The 23,372-nt window shown below is 32.0% G+C and overlaps 1 protein-coding gene across 1 annotated transcript in view; it reads right to left on the minus strand.

Annotated features, from left to right (window-relative positions):
* Positions 1 to 23,372, minus strand: part of LOC143577989 (thioredoxin O1, mitochondrial-like) — a 41,864-nt gene that overhangs the window by 13,227 nt on the left and 5,265 nt on the right. Inside the window, exon 2 of the mRNA XM_077061684.1 lies at positions 189 to 377. Coding sequence (XP_076917799.1) covers positions 189 to 377 — 189 coding nt within the window. The remainder of the gene's footprint in view (positions 1 to 188; positions 378 to 23,372) is intronic.

Below are 23,372 nucleotides of genomic sequence, written 5' to 3' on the forward strand. Positions count from 1 at the left end.
GAATTTGCATTGTTATCAAGTCACTGTGTAAATGAACATAAAATGGGTCCACTTTAAACATAAACCCGGATAAGTATATGGGTCGGGTTAGAGTTGTAATTAGTGTGTAATTGTAATTCCCCGATTGAGAAACTCTAACTCCAGTTACAGACTGACTGATATAAGAAATGAAGCAATAATAAGATAACCTGATGATGAGCAGTGATTCCGAGTGGAAGGATGCTGTTCAGATTGAAACTTAGAGATGGGTTTGGTGATGACAGAAGAAACCGAGTACGAGTACGGGATTGTTGCTGGATTGGATGAGGAAGCCGACACAATTTCACAGACAGATGAGAACAGAGATCCACAGTAAACCCCATGCAGCCAAGATTCCCCTCATTGACATCAGATATCTGTATCTGAATTCTCAAATTCAACTACTTATTAAGTAATTTGTTGGTTATAACCTGAAAAAAGGATAACAAATGTTTACTTTTTAGGTCCTTATGTGTTGTATGAAGGTTGTTGACAGTCTTCGCAGTTTAAAAAGTCTCGCAATTGTAGTTATTCATGGTTTTAACCCATCGTTTTGTCTCATGTTCTTCTCTTTTTGGTTAAAGCAAATACTATGGCTCCTAATTCTAAATCATAAGTTGTGCAGTTCTTTTCGTGAACTTTTAGTTGTTTGGATGCATAGGCTATGTAAAGCATCTTGGATGTGATGGGTTGCAATAAGCTACAAAATCCTTAGTTTCTTATGGCAAGGAAAGAATAGGTGAACTAACTAGATTCTGCTTCTGCGTTTGAAATTTCTCTTATTTGGTTTCCCAAATAAACTTGGCATTTCTCTGTTTAAAATGCGGTTAACAAAGTTGATATCCTGGAAAAGTGTAGGTACTTTGTTCATAGGATTTCACATGTAAACCATTAGTGGTTAACCTCTATTAACTTTTATAACAAATGGGCTTGGCCTATTAACCATAGACAAGCCCATTGACTATTTAAGTCCAATACACTTTATGAAGCCCAATAGCTAATTTGAAGGCCATAGCATGTGTGTAGAGTTAGCTAGGGAGAAATCTTTAAAGAAATCAAGATTGATTCACCTTTCATCCTTATCGGCTAAATTGTTCATTTCACACCTCTCTCTCTCTCTCTCTCTCTCTCTCTCTCTCTCTCTCTCATTAATTATATTACAAATCTATCTCAAGAACAATCTCGACTCTATAAAGGAAAAAAAGCTTGCATTTTCTTATGTTTCTTCATCATTATTCGGTTAGGATCAAGTGTATGTCAACAATTCATAATCAAGTACATGTGCAAGTGGTGCTGGTGCAAGAAAGCTTCATGTTAACATCAAACCTTTAAACGCTAAAATATTTGGCAAGAACATTGTTATTATTCTTTTCAATTCTTTATGATATGAACCCATGATCATCATACATACTCATTTAGGTATTGTTTGGAGGTGTTTGATAAGTCCAAATCAAGCCTACAAGTATCATGGAAGTTTCACATTCAAAAACCCTTTTCTTTTCTTTATCCTTAATCTTTGTGTCATTAATGATTTGGTACATCCTGAAAATATTATGTCAAATTTGCCCAACTTTAAAAGTTGAAGATCCTATTTGTAATTATGCCAAAACTAAAGTCCCGAACCTAATTTGTAATTCTGGAAAATGCAGATTAGACTGAACGTCTAAAGAACTAGACAGTTCGTTTAATGGTAGACTTTATCATGAAGATTTAAGGTTAGACATACCATCTCATCCGCCTACTTTTTTAGGTGGCCTCGTCTATAGGCTTTCTTAACCACAAAGTTAGGATTAGATAGACCGTTTAATCCACGTACTATAAAAACAACTTGTCTAACCAGTTGAGTCAGCGTAAAATTTGACACACAAACCCCTAACGTGTCAAACAAGTATGGATGATTATCCAGGTGATCTTGGCCTATAAATAGAGAGCAAGCAACGCCCATTTCATGCGAAAACTAGTTCTTGATCATCTAAAGCTAAACCATAACCACAAAACTTAATCCTTGGTGTTCTTAATCAAGTTCAAGCCATAACAAGGTGTACAGACCTTAAGAGATTTTGATCGAGCATTCCAGTGGTATTAGTAGTCATAATAAGTTGTTACTAGGTTGTCGCTAAGCTTGGAAGTAAGGTAACACATTTAAGACTAGTTTAAAGTTCGTTTCTTGATGTTTAAGCCACAATCTAAGCTATATCGATCAAAACTTGGTAAAATGTTGGTGTAGAATCCATCAATGTGTTTTAAGTAAGTATAGAAGCTTAGAATGCATAAACAAACATTAGATTTGTGTTTGAAATTGTTGTTACAAAATTCAGTTATGTGCATACTGTTAGATAGACCATCTAACATTTCAGATAGCCCGTCTAAAGGCAATCACAGACGGGATTGTAGTTAAAGGTTTGGATAGCCTTCCCAATCATTTGATGAAACGAATAAACATTAGACGACCCGTATAAACTCATCTAAACTCATAATGGTCCCACCAGAAAACCACAAGGACTTAATTAGTTTATTTTAAGTTTGAGTGACTCAATGTGGTCCCGCCCACAATCCTAATTCTCTCTTTTAATTATTTTAAATAGGTGAAAGATGGATCGGGGTGAAAGATAACCATTTACACGCTTGAAAATTGATTGGGGTGGATTTAGATGGAATGGTAGAAAGGGAAAATCCCCATTTTGTCCCTTATAGAAGAAGAAATCAAAGAATTGTACATTCTTTATAGAAATCCCATATATGTCTTCCAACTTCAGGCGTTAACAACGAGTTTGCATCCAGACGAACAACAGCATTGACGGGTTTGGAACGGAAATTTTTGTCAACCGGAATCTTGTTTCAATCCCATCAGTGCCACCTCTCACCACCACTTCAACTCCTTCTCCTCCTCGGTCACATCCAATCATAATCCCCTAATTTCGCACATATTCAAACCTTATTTCACCATGGAAGTGGAAGTGAATCTCCAATTTCTAGATTCTGACACTTATAAAACCCTTAACAAACCGTCGTAACCCTTTTATACTCCATGAATTGTCGGTTCTGCCATTTTTCAACATGACGTCACAGTGACAAGAACACCCATGTCAAACTGTCATCACCATTTAAACTTTGCAGCATTACATCGAGACGCTGAGAAAAGTGGCAATGTCATATTTTTACTGGCCTGCAAAACTGTCGCTGGAGTAAAAAAAACATGGTGCTGACAATGAGATTAAACAAACATATCGGTAGAATTTGATTCCAAGGACAATTCTTTGTTTTCTTTTTTTATAAAAAGAGCATTTTTGGGAAATATTCCATGGTGGCAATTTGACGTGGTGTTTATGTGAAGGGACAAGATGGTTAGAGATGTGATGGCCACTCCCACCACCCTATTAATGACATAATTTGAATACTTAATTATGATAAAATGATACAAAGTATTGAAAACTCATTTCCAAATTTAATATATAACACTGAATGCTTTTCTGTGTTCAAAATTGGCCTGAGGCTAAATTAAAAGTCACTTTGTTATTAAAATCCAAAGAAAACATTGTTTTTTATGTTTATATTTATATGGGAAACATCATAATTGAAGAGTTAGATAAGCACGACAAAGACAATTAAATATATTTGAACTTCAATTTAAAAATACAAAAAAGCAAACTTTGTGTAATATCAAATTAATTTCTTTAATTAAAAGAAACAAACAATTAAAGTTCAATACTTATTTAAGTAAAAAGTAAAAGCAATTAAAATGATTAATGGTCAAGAATTAATCATTATTAAAACAAATTGTTTTCTTAAAGGAATGTTGTGTAACCATTTATTATTATATATTAAATTTTAGTGCTAAAATTATATTAGACTGTGTTTTGGGTTAACAAAAAATTACAAAACGCCGTATCACACAGGCAATGAACTTTAATTAACTCACTCTTTAACTATAAGTTATGAGTTAACTAAAAATAGATAAAAAAAAATGTAAAAAAAAAGTAACGGAAGAAGTTTAATTGGTTGTTTTGTGTGATCGACATCCATCAATTTCGATTTATTACTTGTATTCATTTACTTGACTCGGCTTGTATTTAGGTCTCTATCATTAATAAAATCAAGTGTTTATCGGTAATTTATGTTGTTCAATTCATTTTATATTGTTTTGATATTTAATCCTGTTAAACAATCCTTAAAATCACTTATTTCGAGCTTAAAACATGTTTTGGGAATATATATATATATATATATATATATATATATATATATATATATATATATATATATATATATAGGATAAGGATCCTAAGAGACCCTTTGAAAATTGAGAACTTTGAGAACCATTTTGGACCACTACAAACACCTTTGGAAAAAATATTTAAAAAAATCATAAAACAAAAAATAACAAAAATTTTAAAAAAGTAAAAAAACCAAAATTTTTATATTTCATTCTGGTTTCATTAAAAAAATAAAAAAAAACGTCGTATTATACACATATGTATAATTTTATTTAATCGTTAGTTACGTAATATACACATATGTACAGTGTCATTTATCTTAAATTATACACATGTGTATAAAAAATCATGTAAATGTACATATATGTATATATTATACATATGTGTAAATAATTTGGCTAAACCGAGTTTTTTTTTCTTTTTTTTTATGAAACCGGGATGTTAAAATAAGAATTTTGGTTTTTTTACTTTTTTTATTTTTGTGTTTTTTTCTTTATTTTATGATTTTTTTTATTTTTGGGTTTTTTGTGGTCCAAAATGGTTCTCATGGTTCTCAATTTCAAAAAAGTTCTCTCATGATCCTGATCCTATATATATATATATATATATATATATATATATATGATTGATTTCTTTTGAGAACCACTTTGAGTTTTAAGAACTCGAAAGAACTCAACGTAACAATTTATTTTTCGAATTTTTTTTACACATGTGTAATACGTAAGTGATGTACAAAAAATTACGGTATTTTTTTACACACCGAATCGACTTTTTACACATGTGTAACTAACGTTTAAACTTGTGTAATTATCAAAAATACTTATTCTCTCTCATGCTTCATTTTTAATTGAATTTAATCTCAACCACATATTTCATATAATTTAATTAAATGTGTGGTTCAAAATTGAGTTCTTAAAGTTCTTAAAACTCACCATGGTTCTCAAAATAACCCTCCCATATATATATATATATATATGGGTCAAATTTGTCAAAAAAAAATGATAAATCTAGTAAACCTATCTGTTACATAGCGCAACGGGGGTGGTCAAGATGGTGGCACATAGCCCGGCCAATAATGCATATCAGCTTTTTGAGATTAAGTTCGTTTTTACTCGTTTATCATTCAATCTCTATCCAAATCTTGTCTAATGTTCAAATCTTTGATTATGGAATGTTCCTAGATGAAGTTTTATCATAAATCAACTATTTTTATCCCGGATTAACCAAGTTTAATCTCTAATTCATGGTTATCTTATCATTTTTTTAAGTTTCAAAATTGAATTATCTCTAAAGTTATGATAAACTCAAAGCTAAATATGATTCCTATATAAATAAGGGTAGATTGACGTTCATTCTTTGCTACTCAATCGCATTCCTCTCTCACTTTGACGATTCAAGGCTCAATAAGTGTTTTACAAGTTTTGACTTTCAAAAGTCAAACGGGTCTCTTAAGCTTCAGTCATCTCGTCTTTTCCATCAATCCTCGAGTAAGTTTGTGTTTTTATTGTTAGTTAGCAAACCATGAACGAATCCATCATCCACATTCAATGGATTTGTGGGATTTCATGTTCAATTCAATTTCAATTTAGGGTTTATGTTAAGAACTAATTGGAGTTTTTCAATATTTACACTACGAACAGAACACTCGCTTAAGTTTCATTTTCTTTATTTTAGATTAAATCTCAATTTTGTTAACCATTTTTGTTTGGCTTAGTTTAATTTTAACTTTGTAATATTTTATTTATATTTTAGGGCATCTTCAATTTCGGTTTGGTCAACTCGCTTAAGTCGGTCTTCTTCTATTTACTTGTTTTCTTTCACTAGCCAACTTTCTAAGCTGTGTATATCACATCCCTTTTTATTTTTAAATGTTTTTGGGGATAACATGTATCATATAACCTCATTATTATTATAACACATCCTCAACCACAATTCTAATATATGCCTTTATGTATATTGCTCAATCATTTGTTACATGTAATGTGCTAAAGTGTTTATTGTTTTATTGTTGGTGGCCTCATCTTCATCCTCATTAGTAAGATCTTACTCCCCGACTTAGTAGTTTGACTTAGTGTCATGAATAATAGATTTTTAATTGTTATTGTTGCAAGATAATTGTTGTGATTACGCATCTGCATGATAATTGAATTTTTAGTATATTATATATCAAACTGTGTTTTTGCTCACCAACCTTGTGTTGATCAAATATTTATTTTCATACATGTTGAAAGTACTTACATGGGATGAGTGAAGACACGCAAGTAATTGATTGCCTTTAGGATATCAACAAACTAAATAATTGCCAGAATGTTTGTTTGAATTTTATTTATTTGGATGGTGTTATTTGAATATGGTGATGTACGTGTTTGGATTTTTATGAAATTAAATAATTAGTTATTGTCATTATCAATGTTAGTGTCTTGTGAGCTACTATGCAATCAGTTGCGCCCTGACATTTCCACTGTAGGTTGTGGTGTAACAGATTGGTATCAGAGCCGAAAGCTATTAGATACTTGGTTAGATATAACGATCTAGTAACATGCTTAGGGTTACATACTTGCTTATGTGTTTACCCTTATTGTTTATATTTGATTGTTCATAACTTGCCTAATTATTAAATTTTTATAATTGATGTACACACACACCACTCCAAGGTTTTACCTCAACCTTAAAATTATATTCAAAACCATAGTTGTTATTTATTTTAGGAAATTCCTTAAGAAGTCCATTGATTTTTACTTTCCATTCTTCCTTAACATATGGGAATGTGTGACAGATTTTCGTAGTAACTAGAAGGGGGTAATACTATGATTCGGACATTGGTAAAGCAATTCCGATAATCAAAAGAAATATGTTATTCCTTTCCTAGGGGATATTCGAACATAGTATTTGAACTTATAGACCAAAATGAAAATGTTTCTCATACTTCAAATCTTTAAGTAGTCTAGTGGTTATCTTGAATAAAGATAGCTACATTCCTTATTTATAACCGAATTCACGGTGATTCGTGTCTAAAATCATCTTTCTCATTATTATTTTTGATTGAATGAATGAATGAAGTAAAGGGGTGAATCCTAATGTTCACTTCAACCCACTCATCTCATCTTTTTTATAAATTGGAGATCCATGGTGATTCATGGACAACCCCTCCTAAATCCTGATTTTATTTTGAATTTGGATTGTTATGTTGAATAAACATGGTGGTTCATGAAAAAAATCCAATCATTTATATTCAACTATTTCAAAATTTATATGTGGATTAAAACATGAAATCGATGGTGGTTCATGGATGTTTCAATTATTAGATAAAAATTTAAATTTTAAAATTGTTATCATATTTTAAGAATGTTTTAAATCTTCATACCTCAACATCAATCACAACAAGACCTAAAAATAGTGACCAAACTTGAATTATTTTAATATTTTTATTTAATTTTCATAACAACTTCATAAATTTCTTCATCCATAAAATTTCATATTTTGTTCTCATAGAATGTCTTCTGGTCGATACGTTCGTACTGCAAGAATTAAGAACTCCAAGAAGAAGATGACTTCCTACTTTGCCAAGGAGATGCCTAAAATGCTCCCCGAACTCATGATTCAAAGGCAAACCATCAATGCCGCAACCGCAACCACTAATCCCGTTGCTTGTTCCTACAAACAATTCACCTCTGCTAACCCGCCCAAGTTTGTTGGAGTGAAGAATTGTACTGTCTTTCTTCAATGGTTTGAACACATGGAGAGCGTTTTCCTCCATTGCCAATGTCCCGAGGACAAGAAAACCACTTATGATTTGAGTGTCTTCGTATTGAGAGCCCTTACTAGGTGGAACAATGAGATATAGCCTCGAGGATCCAAAGTCGCCATGACTATGTTGTGGGACGATCGCAAGGAACTCATGCGCACAGAATTATGCCCAAACACGAGATACAAGGTTGGAAGCTGAATTTTGGTTACTTAAGAAAGAAAGCGGTCGGTGATAGTGACACAATAACCGCTTCCATGAGCTTAGTTTGTTGGTTCATCACTTGGTCACTCCCCTCTCACGTGCCATTGAAAAATACATAAGCGGGTTGCCCATGCAAATTCAAGACTCCGTCTTGAGTAGCAATCCGCAAACCCTTCATGTTGCCATCACTCTTGTTGCTACTCTCACCGAGAATCACGTTAAGGTCGGGACCTTGACGAGGAAGGCCGTGACCGAACACGCAAATGAGGTAAAGTCTGAGTCATCTTCTAAGCCCAGTAACCATGCAAACTACTACTCCATCAACAAAAACAAACGCAAGGCCAATCAACGCAACTACGTTTTAACCCAGTCCAATCCACTAATGCCTCAAGCCCAACAAGCCTATCCCAACAAAAAAACCTTATATCAAGCCTCACCCGTTGTGCACCACTTGTCAACGTCATCATCCCGCTTACTTTACATGCCGGTTGTACTTCAATTGCAACCGTTATGGTCACCTTGTCAATACTTGCCGTGAAGTTACGCGTGGACAAACCACTCCACAACGATTCGTTCCGCAAAACTCTAAACCTCGTTTGCTCAACCTAATCCTCCCCCTAGGGCTTGCTATAATTGTGACAACTCTAATCATCTCCACAATGCCTGTCCCCGACTCGCTTTGCTCACCAAGCACAAGTTATACCCGATCCTTATTACACCACTCAAGCCTACCAAGTACAAACCTACCAACAAGTTCCACAACCCGTTGCTCCTCAAGTTCCTGAACTCATGGCTCCAATGCAACCGGTTCAAGCTTCTGCTATCAAGCTCCATCACTGAACCAAGCCGCTCAAGAAACCCAAGATGCTCGTGGGCGTGCTTTCATGCTTAATGTGAAGCCCAAAACTCTAATGATGCGGTGAACGGTACGTTTCTTTTAAATAATCATTCTGCTTTGATTTTATTTGATTTGGATCACTCACAGGTTACTGACCCACCTGATATCTCCATTCCACCATTGGGAGGAAATCCACATATAGGTGAGAAAACCACATGACACAATCCCCCCCCCCCTGCTACTTTTTAATTAAACAGGTTGACTTGTCAACCCGTTCAAAATATGAATAAAAAAATGTATTATATTGTTAACATGTTTATGGCTCGTTTAACCTTACCACAACTCATTTACATCCCTTGATGTCTTGTTTACAACTTTAATTCAGTTTAAACTCATTAGAAGTTTTGTTTTGGTTACATGATCTTACATAAGAAATATAACGAGTTCGGTGTCTATTTAGAACCAGCTCGTTTTCAATCATGATGGTGAACCATACTCAAAGCTTTTGGTTAGTAATTGAAGTTTGATTCCTTACCTAAACAGCGACATATCATTAAATGGAAAACAAAAATATCCAAACTTAAATTGAATGGCACTAGCATGGATCATGAATAGAAATGGACCATGAATGAGCTGTCCATTGTGCTTTCGAATTAGTTCTCCGATTTAATTAATAATATATATGAACCGAGTTTTACACACACGAGTAATTTGAAGCTTCATGGAAGACCATCATATCTTCAATTTGATGTATTATAATTAGTTAAGTAAATTCATAAGAGTATACATAAATCACTATGACATACTTCAAAACAAAAAAGTATCTAATATACATTGTATTAGAATTGATTTTGAATGCGGATAAAAACATCTACAAATTAACTATAAAAAAGATATTTTGTTAAAAAGGTTAATGTATTAGATAAATAATACAAGAAATTGACTTCGACTCGTAATAAACTACTAAACAAACACATTTAGTTTCGACTGTCACCCAATTGAGAAAGTCACTACAAATTGTCACTGTTTTTGTGATGACATACATGGACAGACCCGCTATATATGATATGGATTTTTTTAATTGTTTTGTTTTTATACGTAAAGTATATTCGGTTATGTCACTGACTCCGAAATCATTGAATGCCTACACCATATTCTATCAAACATACTTAAAAAGAGCAATATACACATGCTGTGTTTAAAAACAGAGCGAAAAGCATAAACCGAGTTTCAAATTTGATTTATCTGATTATTCTTTTTAAATGGTTTTTGAATGTTTATTACCTTTTTTCTGGATTATTATTACATCAAAACTTCATCAAAGCTTTTAATTTTACTTGCTGTAACAACAATGTACCATTATTTATGTTACACACAAACCGAAAATTCAGGCTTCAAGTTGACATATATCCAATTATAAAAAAAATACTTGAATAGAAATAAATGATGGATCCGTCACTTATGGAAACCACTGCGACGGTTTGTCTAACGGGCTAATTTCCATCACAAACCCTTGAAGATTAGGGTTATTAGTTTAAAAAAGATCGGTGCTAGACCCAAAACTAGTAATTAAGAAATTTGGAAAAAGATATTAAAAAGCTTGTGTTAAAACCATCACCAATTTTTTATTTAATAACTAATATATATATTAAAAAGGGAATTACATCCCTCTAACAAAATCATTATTCATTTTATAATATTTTATTAATTATTAGAACCATTAATTCACTAATCATAATTTCATAAATAAAAATAATAGTGTTTACTTCCTTTATTATATTATTTTTATCAACTAATTAAAATATTTAACCAATTATATTTTTAAACACTAAACTTGGACAAGTGTCGATTTACATATCTTATTTTTTGTTAAACAATTTTCTTAAACTTTGCTTTCATATTTTTTATAGTTCGTCTTTATAATAACCGGTTTTTTTTTATTTAAAAATATCTAATCGTCGCATTGTTTATATCCGCGTTTCAACGTTTGATACCTAGCTCGCCTTTAAAATATTTTTTTGGATTACTAATTTATGTTTACAAATTTGTGTTGGTACCGCTGATACGAACGAATTTGTGTTGGTTCGCAACAATAACATGCCGGTCTTTTTGGTTCCACATATGAAAATTTGTTGTATTTTGGCATTGACGGGTTTATTTTTTTTTGTTTAGTTTTAATGCCGTAACTTGATACAGACTGACTTCGCATCGACTTGCAGCGAGTTTATGGTTTAACATTTTTACTTATGTTTTTTTGTTAGATTTAACGGTCCCGTCGTGAAGCGTGGGTCCTAAATCCTAGTTCAATATTATTAACCAAATCAGCCGTTAAAACTATCACAACACGTATTCAATATTCTCCAATTCTAGTGGTTTATATAGCGTTTCCCAACAAAACCTAGTGTGGATTTTGGTTGGAATCCAACGAATTCGTTATGGTGATGTTCACACGTCTTTAAGAACCTTGATCCATCCACTACCTATTAGACAAACACCACAAAGGAAACCACCTCTAAGTCTTAACTCTAACTAGTCCATTTCAGTTGTCTGCCCGTACACGGGTCTACCCTACCAACCCACCACTACGCCTGCATGCACACATTAATGGACACATGGTTCCTATCTTGGGGTTAATTTGGCTAGTTCTCATCCAACCATGCATTGCTCAGTTTTTCTAGATGGAATAAACACATATTAGGGTCGATGGTTCGCTCGTAACAAAAAAGTTGCTTTAGTAGAGTAAATCTATAGGGGTTCAGGGTTGATCTTCATAAGAATGCAAAATAATAAACGAATACACTAGGTGCATTTTTGGAACAAGTATTTGGGTCAGAACTCGGACTCTCGATCCAGCTAGCAATCACGATATCTCTTTGATCATGAAAAGCATTGATCAAGAAGCTATTTGTCTCGGTCTAAAAGCTTTGAAAGTCTTAAGGTAATATGGAGATAATGTAGCTATTAAGGTGTATCAGGAAGTAAATCTTGCTTGTTAACATCTTTTGTTCTCGCTAAAAAACAATTAAAACTCTTCGTGTTGCTTGAGTTTTATGTGCTTGTGTACACAATATATAACCACAATAAGTTCATAACTATGCTCATGACTATATAACTTTTGGGATCCAAGTTATTATGTTACGGGCTTAATATTTGTTTACTATCCCTAGTTCATTCTTTAAAAAGCAAATTAGATTTTAATAATCTCATCTTTTGGAGTCTTCCGATAATAATCTCACATCGAAAAATAGCTGTCACCGGTCCTACTTTTCACATTAGTTGTTTTCATTGAACTTATGTTAATATATATATATACTTAACTTTGTTAAGTTTTTTTCTCGAATTTCAAACTGATCTTTTAGGGCTTTTAATCGTAAGAAAGATACGAGTCGCCTAATATAAAACTTACCTCGATATGGTGCCCCAAACGACTTGATTTTTTTAATTGGAAGTTTAAACACCTGAATTGAAGCCCGTTTCGTTGTTTGGAACACCGTTTCAAAGTAAGTTTTAGATCAGTTGACTCGTATCCTCGCTCTGATCAAAAGCCCTAAAACATCAGTTTGAAATTTGGAAAAAACTTAACGCAGTTAAGTCTTTTTTAACGGATATTCATTGAAAACAATTAGTGTGAAAGGTGAGACTGGTGACAATTATTTTCTAAAATAAGATTACTATCGGTCAATTGCAAAAACGTGAGACTATTAAATCCAATTTGCCTTCTTTAAAATGGGATGCCAAATCAGTGCACTTTCTGATCATAAAAGTACATGAATATGTATACGCGTATAAATTACTCACACTACGTGTAATATGCAACAACTAAATACGACATACTAAATGCATCTTTTTTAAAAGACGAGTAATTCCGAATTTTGAAAATTATCAAACATTAGTACTCACTCGGGGTTCAAGCTATAAAAGACACCTAAGTTTTGTCCTGTCCTTAAAGCACATATTAATATCGACCATTTGGTATCAACTTAAGGTAAGATCTAATTCTTATGTAGTAGACACTTTCGTTTATTTATAAACATCCATTTTTTTTATAACACCTTCAAATTCAAATGCAGTATTTAAGTAATAAGAAATGAAATTTAAAGGTGACCTATTATCAAACTCATCATGTAAAAATAGTATAATGTTAGAAAGATTAATTATTGACCAGTTGTAATATACTCCTAAAAAAGAGCCAACTACAATAAACGTTGGTATATCAAGAAGACGTAATAGAAAAACACTTCGAATTGTTGATTAACCCTAGACAAATCTCACATTGGCTGTGGACATGAGAGATGTTGGTTCATAAGGTATGCTTTGACTATTAAATCATCCACGCGTTTTAAGTTTAGTTGGTTGCAAAACATAGGAAAACTCTACAGTTATGCGTCTTCAGGTTAAAGTAGTAATAGGATGAGTAATAGGATGAGTGACATCCTGGGAAATATCCATCAGAGCAACAAAAAACAAATCCGTGAGTTCTTGAATGGGCCATCACTTGGGGACAGAACAAACAATATTAGTGCTGGTGGTACGATGGGATCAGATGGTCCGGGTGTTACACTTCGTTTATTAATTCGTTGCGACATTTTATCAAACGGTAAATCAAATAAAGTGTTAAGCAGTGGATTGGTGCAATACTAAAGGACCAAGTCCCAACGATTTTGTGATGCTTGACCAAAATTAATGCTTCAGTATGGTAGGGATAGTTTCAATGTAACACGTAAGTCATTAGTATGTTGCTTGTATTTCGTTTATTTACGTCTTTAGTTTGTTTTAGTTGTTCGGTCGGCATAGTACTGTTAAAACATCGTGAGCGAGTCTTAGAAGACGGGGATAGCCTTTTGGTCTTGTTGTATTAGAGCAGTACATAAAATAACTTTTATTAATGTAAAGCCAAATGCCATAAAGACGTTATCGGGAGTGTGCCTTGATTGTTCTAACATCTTAAAATACGTTGAAGAGCTCGACATATCCCTTCATAGTCTTTTTTTCAAAAGCATATATACGAGAGTGAGGAATAAAATTCTCTTTCAGATTAACAAGCGGTACGGCTGTTCATCTTCGAAAATATATATATTTCTAAATTTTCATGCCGTGGCAAGGTCTTCTTCGAGAATCGTTAAAATTTTTGAGCCTTAAGTAAAATCGTTTTTTGTTAGGTTTAAACAAATTAAATTTTAAATGGGCTTTTACTTGGTTATGATTTGGGTTGTGCAAAAAAATTTCTTATAAAAATAGGCTTTTAATTAAGTTAAGTAATTGAGTTTAAACATTAAAAATACATTTTTTTTTGCATAAACACACACACACACATATATATATATCTATGTAATTCAGGCATAATATTGAGCATTGATGCCTTTACTAATATATATATATATATATATATATATATATATATATATATATATATATATATATATATATATAATTCGGGCCTACCGAGTGATTGGGCTGAGGATTGTCCACCACCCTGCCCCACTTCAAAGTCGGCAGAGTTGGTTATATTAGTCTTGTTTCGTAAAGAGTGTCCAAACAGGAAAGGGGGTTGAAAAGATGAATAGAATCAATGGAGATGAATGGGCATTGATGCCTTAAATAATTATCGGATCAACCAGATACATTGAGATGGACCGGATAAATTTCAGGAGGATTCTTATAAGTTAAATGCTTGAGAGAAGTTTTGATGAGTGTTAACTCTATAGATTAGGCCACTTATGTCCAATGGGTCAATTGGATTCCCTCGAAGGTTAATTAATTTGTTTGGCGTTTGATGAGAATTAATTCCCGCTCAATCCCATATACTTAATGCATGTGTTATGTTAGCTAAGAAGATGCATATCTCGTCTTTCCTGTTGCAGTTTATCGATTGAGATTTACAACTATTTTGATCATGGTGTGGATTATTGAACGTATCACCTCTAAATCATTATGAACCCTACTCTACTTTTCTTGTTGGTGCGTCTTAGCTTTAAAATGTTTCAAGCTCAGGTACTGTGCTTTTGTTTACCCGATTATTTGATTTAGAAAGCTAGAAACACGCTAACTTCAAAAAACACACTTGCTCTCTTTTGAAGACAATGGACGAAATCAAGCTCTTAATGTTTCATTGGATAAAAAGTAGGGTTGTGTTTAGTTTTTTTTTAAGAACGACGGTATATTATAAGAAAGAAAAAAAAAAGCTACATAACGGCAAGATTAGTTGTCATGATTGGTGTTCTTCGTTTCCCTTTTCTTATTAACATGTACTGACTTTGCTACAATCATGCTAGTTTTTTTTCTTTTTATGTAATTACCACCGTTTCAAAGAAAAATCTAAGCGTCACATAGGATGAAAAAAAAACCATTAGCATTGAAAATGGTTTTAAGGTGTAATAACTATGTTGAGATACAAATTGATGGTAAAAGTCGTATATAAGTGATGATAAGAAAAGAAAGCATGGTGATACTACAGTTGGCTCACTAGCATTTAATGTATAAGATTGAAATATCACATGAGGAATAGAAGACGTGATCCCATAGGCGATATTGACCACAAATGGTGAGGGTGGGAGATACTTTTCGATGATAGTGAAGTCTTTTTATTTGATTTATAAAGGGCTTTTATTTTATTTATTTTAATCTCTTATATAGTAGATTTTGAACTCTCGACTTGTGTAATTAATCAAATTTATCCATATAATATATGTTGTTGCATGAACTTTTTTAATCATGTTTATATCGAACACCAAGTATACTTTAATAGTATTTTAAACTAACTTCGTCTATTTTTTCTATCGAATTTGAAATGTCTGATTTTTTAGCAGTAATTATTATTATTATTATTTATTTATTTATTTATTTTATTTTACTTTTTACCTGTTTGAAATGATGACTTCTTTTATATATGAAGTGAAAAAAAAGAGATCTTTGTAAAGTTAATTTCTATAAAAAGACACCTTAACTTGGAACAATAATTTCTATAACTATAAAAAGACACCTTGAAACGTTTGAATGCTAAAATATCTCAGCCAAAAAAAATATGATTTTGATAAATTGTGGGTAAACATATCCGAGTCACATTAAAATCTCAAAATCGTGGTAAAAAAAAGTATTATAGGTTTAGAAGATATGTATTTAATGCACTAATTTAGCGACCCCTTGAAGTGACACAAGAAAGAAAATCAACAACATGGACCCCTTGAAGTGACACAAGAAAGAAAATCAACAACATGTTTCGATTGTCACATTTGGCGATTGTCTGTAAGCTGTCATCAATGTAAATATTTATACTTTATTTTTCACACATATATCTCGGGAATTTGCCTATTTTCCTCACCGAACTCTTAAACATTATGATATTTATATTAAAAAATATTTATATTAAATTAGTTAGGCTTGGGAGCTATAGTTAAGTAAAGAGAAGCAATATGGTGTTAGTGGATAAATTATCTAATGATACGATTATAAAAGAAAAAGAACAGTATCAAATTCAGGTGAAAGAAACTGTCGGTGTCCCTAATTATTGTTCAAACACACACCATCAGACAAGTATAGTTGATGACAAACAATAAATTAACCAACCTAATAATTAAATTAGTTTTGGCATCATAATGGTTGCTAAATTTAATATATACCAAATAACTCAACAGATAATTATATTTGAAGCACGTACTAAGATATTTTTTTACCGGCAAATACATGCGCTCTCCACTCTATACATATATACTCTATTCCTAAAATCACCACAATACTTTTCACTTTTGGTTTGCAGTACATCATCTTACTACCATCATCTTACTAAGCCTTTAAACTAAGACTATTGATGTCTAAAATCAACATATTCATTAGAGTGAAACATATAAAAAAATTATAGGTGAAAGGTACTGGGCTTTATGGCTCAATTTAAAAAAAAAATGTATAGTTGGTCAACTTATAAATCTTCAAATAGGACTAATTGGTTTCGTTTATGGTTTAGACTAAAAGTCGACCATCAAAAACCATATATATTGAAGTTGAACAGGAGATCTTCCCATTAAGAGTTAAATCCTTAAAAGAAAACCCTCCTTAACAGTCTCTTTTCAGTTTATTATATTATTAGATATATACCAATATTGATTCATTGTCACAAACAAAATATCCTTTTAGAGTTTTTAATGCAATGTGATTTTTTTTTTGTAGGTTCACGGTTCACAAAAAGCATATGACTATATGAGGTCTTTAATGAGTTAGAAATCTCAAATATGATAAATTAGGATTTTCATACTAGTTATGCAAGTAAGGTTTCATCTTTTCATGGATAAAGAACTCAACGGCCTACACAATTACTGTTGGTTAAATGTTTTTGCATCAAAACATGACAAATGAATAACAACCAACTTTGTGGTTATTTAAGTTTTAGTTTTTTCCTATATTTTAATTATATTGGACTTGTATGTTTGTCGTACATACATATAATTTATGTAGAAAATCTAATTAGATATGATTGGAGATTTTAAACATTGAGATAATGTTAAGCATGGGATTAATATAATAAAAATCATGCTACTATATATATATATATATATATATATATATATATATATATATATATGCCACAAAGGAGTGGAAATTAATTAAGATATCCCACAATAATTAGTTTGGTTCTTCATGCCCAGTTGCCCACAGGTTGCTTTATCTTAAATACTCTCTAATTCATAATTAAAAAAAGGTACAAAAAAAAAAAAATTACTCATTATTGTATCGTTTGGCATGTCTTGTCCTTTTCTTTCTTTTTGATAACCATGTACAACAAAATTAGTTTACACGATCATTGACAAATCTATATTACTGATGTGACATCGTTAAAAAATAGTTGTATTTCCGGTATTTATTAAAAGTTAACACACAATTTACTTCACTCACCACTACTTCTCACTAACACCTTTTTTTTATATACAAATCATATTATCAATATCAAAGCAATTACATTTCATGTTTGACAGTCGAAATATGTAACTATATCCCATCAAAGTTATCGATTCAAACATATATAAGAGCCATTTATAATATTAAAATATACTTTATTTTATATTTTTATAAATAGGCATATAAAATATTTTAAATGTTAACAAATAAAAGTAATTAGAGAATATAATTACATGATAAATCAAATATATTTTTATTTCGAACTATGAACTTCTATAAACAACGGCCGAAGCCACCAATAACCTCGACAACTTGGAGGACATCCAACAAAAAACAGGTAACGACTTACATCAACGAGAATTTACACCAAATAGACCAACTTAACGACATACAATTCGACCCGCATTTAAACCAAAGAACATACTAGGATTTAATGTCGCTAAGAATGTCTTCATCCTTCTCCTCCTTTCCTTTGAAAAGCCTGTCGTTACGGACCTTCCATATTCTCCAACAAGCAATAGCGATAATATCGTGAAGGACTTCCTTTTCATGAGCCCCCAATCCCAAGTGTAAGTGCAATTATAATAAGCCTCTAACTGAGAAGGCAAATGAAAGACCTTGTTCCGGATCATATACATCATCATATGTGTGTAAAATGATACGATACAGATCGATAATATTGTGTTTATTATACTATATCATATTGTGAAATAATATAATAAAGGAATGGCTAACACATAATCACTCATAATAATCACATATTGATATAACATTAAAGTATACAATGATCTCTCTGATCAGATTCTCTCCAAAAACTGTTACAAATATGACATTATAGCATCTATTCATACATGTAGCCTATGGACCGCATAAGTCTCCTGGCATATAAGACTTATACGCTGGCTTATACTTATACGGATCTTAACAGATTTTAATGTTGACACTTTCAGTCCTTTAAATATACAATAATGATAGATTAAGCCCATAAGACCTAGCATTAGACAATAATTCTCTAACAAACCCTCCCTTGAATAATGCTAGATCTTTGAAAATTGTAATTTGCAATTCCAAAACTCTAATTCCGATTTGTACATATAGTAGACCTTGGTCATATCAACTTCAAAATTTGGATCTATCAAATTACCCATGGCTGCTTGACAGCACCCTAGGCACCCGAAGATTCATTTTGTTGACCTTGGTCGAATCTATAGTAGCGATGGTGAATAAAATTTTGAAGAAAACGCCATCATAGATTCAGGTCACCTGTCCAATACTTGGACATATGATATTATGAGAAGTAAACCACCATCTTGCGGATATTAGACTTGAACTGAATTCGTGTAACCATTCTTTCGTCCTTTCCTTGCATACCCTTGAGCAAACCATATCTTCATCATCATCCGAATCATCATCATTTGAATCCTCAATAGCCATCTGCACTTCCAAACAAAACACAATAAAGTACCTAAGTTTTACCTTTTACACAAATAAGAATGAAAAATTTCACCATATTTTGATTAATACACAAGCTGTTGAATATATGATCTAACAATTAACAGCAATTACATATTTAACACCTCACATTCCAACTTCCGAAAGATCCATTTCAATGATTTAACACACATGCAATGTAATATATGATTATCGGATATACATACCTCGAGATAGACAGTTTTAGTGAAGATTTTAACTTGAAACAGAAACCGAAGTTTATTTAAAGATTGATCAATATGTAGAAGATATAAACTGAGGGTTGCATCAATCAAATCTGAGTATTAATACGATCTACCTGTTTGTCGGCACATCTCGAGACTCACGTCTACGGTATCCCACTACCATCTAACTGATATTATATTATAAACCATAATATCTCCGTATAAGTATATTACTTATACGCCATATAACTATTTGACTTATATGCCACGTATTTGACTTATACGTTGAAACTTTCAAACAACATCATGATAAATTTCACACTTCCAATCTCAATCAAGTCCAAATTAATGACCTTGATGAATCATCTTGAATTTTGACCACAATTTTGAACAATTTGGATTATAAACGACCATTATCATATTTTCGAACTTAATCAAGTCCAAATTAATGACCTTGATAAATTCACTTGAACATTAAATCTCAATTTTGAAAATCTTTGCCAAAAACAACCACTCGATTCAGATTCTCATATATCCAGACCCGATTCACCACTCACCAAAATCGAAAATAATAAAGAAATGTAAAATATTTTTTGTTTATAAACGAAAGATGTAATAAAAAAGAAAATATTAAAAAAACATATTTTTTTGAGTTGAGAAAGGAATCATATTGATCGATCTGTTCTTCCATCACGGTTTTATAGTTCAGCTTTATTATGTCTGATGTTAAGCCGGTCATTGGTATTATTGTTCACTTAAACTTTTATAACAAAAAATTCAGAGACATCAGTGATATGATTAAGGTTTAATTAAGCACACATTATCAGAACATGATTAGATTCTAATATTGATTCAGGCTTATTTTGATTTTTACCATGTCACCCCAACTTGACTTAAACCTTAGAACCAGCAGATCAAAACATTTAAAAAATTTTAATTTGGCAATCATAGCAACAATTTTCCACAATAAGGCATACCCCCGTTATCATGCAATACCCTAAGTTTCTTTTACCAAGGATGAGTATGCACGATTTCATCTGTCGGCTTGCAGACATAATTGGTATTAAGGATGAGTATCCCCTAGTGTCCGTTTCTTATTGGTATTAAGACGCTTGCAAGGGAGGAACAATTTATGACTAACAACGTGTTTTGATCAAGTTAGCATTGAAAGTTGTACGAAGTACAAAGTGACAGGGTTCGCTCTTTTGAGCACGATTTTAAATATTCACCGAAATGAATACCCAAATGAAAAACCGCATAAAGATCTCAATGGCTCCAGAAACCTAGTGTATCCAATCAATATAGGATTTAAGGCCATTAAACCATACACCGTTGAAATGTAGACTGTGTACTAGACAACTAAAATACTTTATTAACACTTTATTTTTGTGATCTACTGAAACATAAGGCTTGAGTATGACAGACTATTACATTTCTGCCTTCATTACCAAGACTTTTTCTAGAATGCTAACCCATCTTTCAATTAGGCTAGCTATGTTATATCACTTATTCCCTTACTTTTTTGTTTAAAAGCCTACCAATGCACTTAACATTAAGCAATAGACTTCTATACTTAGTATTTCTAGTACTTGGGAACAAGATCATCAATGTACTATCATTTTCCTTTTATGCTCCAAAATTTATTTTGAGGAGCATTTTCTATTGTTTTTGTATTTTTCACATTTTTCAATGTTTTTGGATTTTATACCTTTTCAAATGTTTTTGGCTTTTTAGGATATATAACACTCAAAGTACACAATGATCTCTCTCTAATCAGATTCTCTCCAAAAATTGTTACAAATATGACATTATAGCATCTATTTATACATCCAGCCTACGGTCCGCATAAGTCTCCTGGTGTATAAGACTTATACGCTGGCTTATACTTATACAGATCTTAACAGATTCTAATATTGACACTTTCAGTCCATTAACTATACAATAATCCCAGATTAAACCCATAAAACCTAGCATTAAACAATAATGCTCTAACAACAAACACAAAAGAGGGTAACTTACACCACAAAATTAGAGCTTCTAAAACTGCCGAAGCCAAGTGACACTCGGTGTAAATGTGATTAGTTTTTTTAGCATCGTAGTTGCAAAGAACACATGTATCATCTGGGACCTGACTGTTTATTTTAATTAATGCCATTTTAATTAGGATTTTGTTCATCTCCTCCCTCTAAAAATGAATAATACACTTGGCCAGAAGCGACTTGCTCCAAATCAAATATTTCAACTTAGTAAATGCAGCATATCTAAGTATATAATATGAGGCTTGAAAATCATAAAACTTCTGACATTTATCATGTGTATAGGAAAACAAGGTACAACTGAATTATTAAAATATACAAATCCATTATTAAGATTACTGTAACATGAAATTCACCAGAACTTGAATGTCAGTCACTTCAGTAGAATAACTCTCCGCAGCACCAACCATTTCTTATTAAGACTATAAGTTTAGACTTCAGGCTGATGTGCGTACTAAAAGTTAGCAACACTAACTTGCCGAGTGAGTTTTAAGTCAAAACAGTCATTCATAACAATTGTCAAAACAGTTTAGACTAATATCGCATAATTGTCTGAAGGCATAAACCATAACATAACATCGAATCTCGTGTTTCTATACTTTTAACATGTTTAAAACCCCCCTTTGAATTAGAATAAGATGGAACTAAGTTATCACAAATAGTAGTTTTTGCACCACATAGTTTTTGCATGGCCTTTGCGAAAACTCTATAAATGCGAAAGCTAGGGGCATGAAATAATTAGTCTAAGAGAAAACTTGGTCTAATGCAATAACTGAATACAAAGCAATAACTGGCCTATAAGCATAAACCTACAAGCTAAGAGAAAACCTCATGAAAAGCAAAAACCTTCTTTTTTTTTTTCTTCGTAAAACCCCTGATTTCCATAACTGAGTTCCAAAATCTCACATTCTAATGTTTTGAATCAAAATTGATACTTCAGTGATATAAGGGGGTTCAATATGCAATATCCATGTGCTTTTATCTCATTTTTATCCGTTAAATATAATTTTCTATCCAAAATCGTACCTTAAACATGTTTAACTAGTATAGAACAATACCATTTTAAAACAGTTATTTTGTGTATTTGAAATGGTTTGGAAACCGTTATAAATGTTGCGTTGCAAATGAAAGAATATGATATTAAAACGGTTTAACAGCCGGTGTGTTATATATAGACGATCGTTAACGCTTAACGGTGGTGCTAAAATTTACAATGGGCCTCAAACCGGTCTATATTTCTAAATTACAACGTATAAAAACTGTTGTAAGTTAACCTTAATGATGGTGCTAAAAATTTACAACTAACATCAAACCTGTGTATATTATATATTGTAAATTACAACGTAAAAAAATCGTTGTACATTGGGGACATTGTTAAAACCGGTGTTATAACAACATGCACAAAACCGGTGTCTATAATTGTTTTGGGATGTTAAACGTTTATTACAATAGCTGCAACGTCACAGTATAATAAAAATACTTATTCATCCGGAAGAATATATATTTCAAAAATATTACATATTCCCTAATACATTGATATATACAAATCAATATATAATTATATATTCCCAAATACAACCATAATATACACAAATATCAAGCATGCTTTCATAATCTTAAATTGAGATAACGTTATAACAAATATTTAAGTTACAATATATAATAAATGTAAGGCCTCGTTACCGGTGTCTCGCATATGGATGTTGGATTTACTAATAAACACAGCTCATACTATCACAGTTAATAAAACATTCGCGGAATATTAAAACATTCAAA

This window comes from Bidens hawaiensis, unplaced genomic scaffold, assembly GCF_021521415.1.
Source record: "Bidens hawaiensis isolate Kalapana, Puna unplaced genomic scaffold, B.hawaiensis_p1.1 tig00028987_1, whole genome shotgun sequence".
NCBI lineage: Eukaryota > Viridiplantae > Streptophyta > Magnoliopsida > Asterales > Asteraceae > Bidens > Bidens hawaiensis.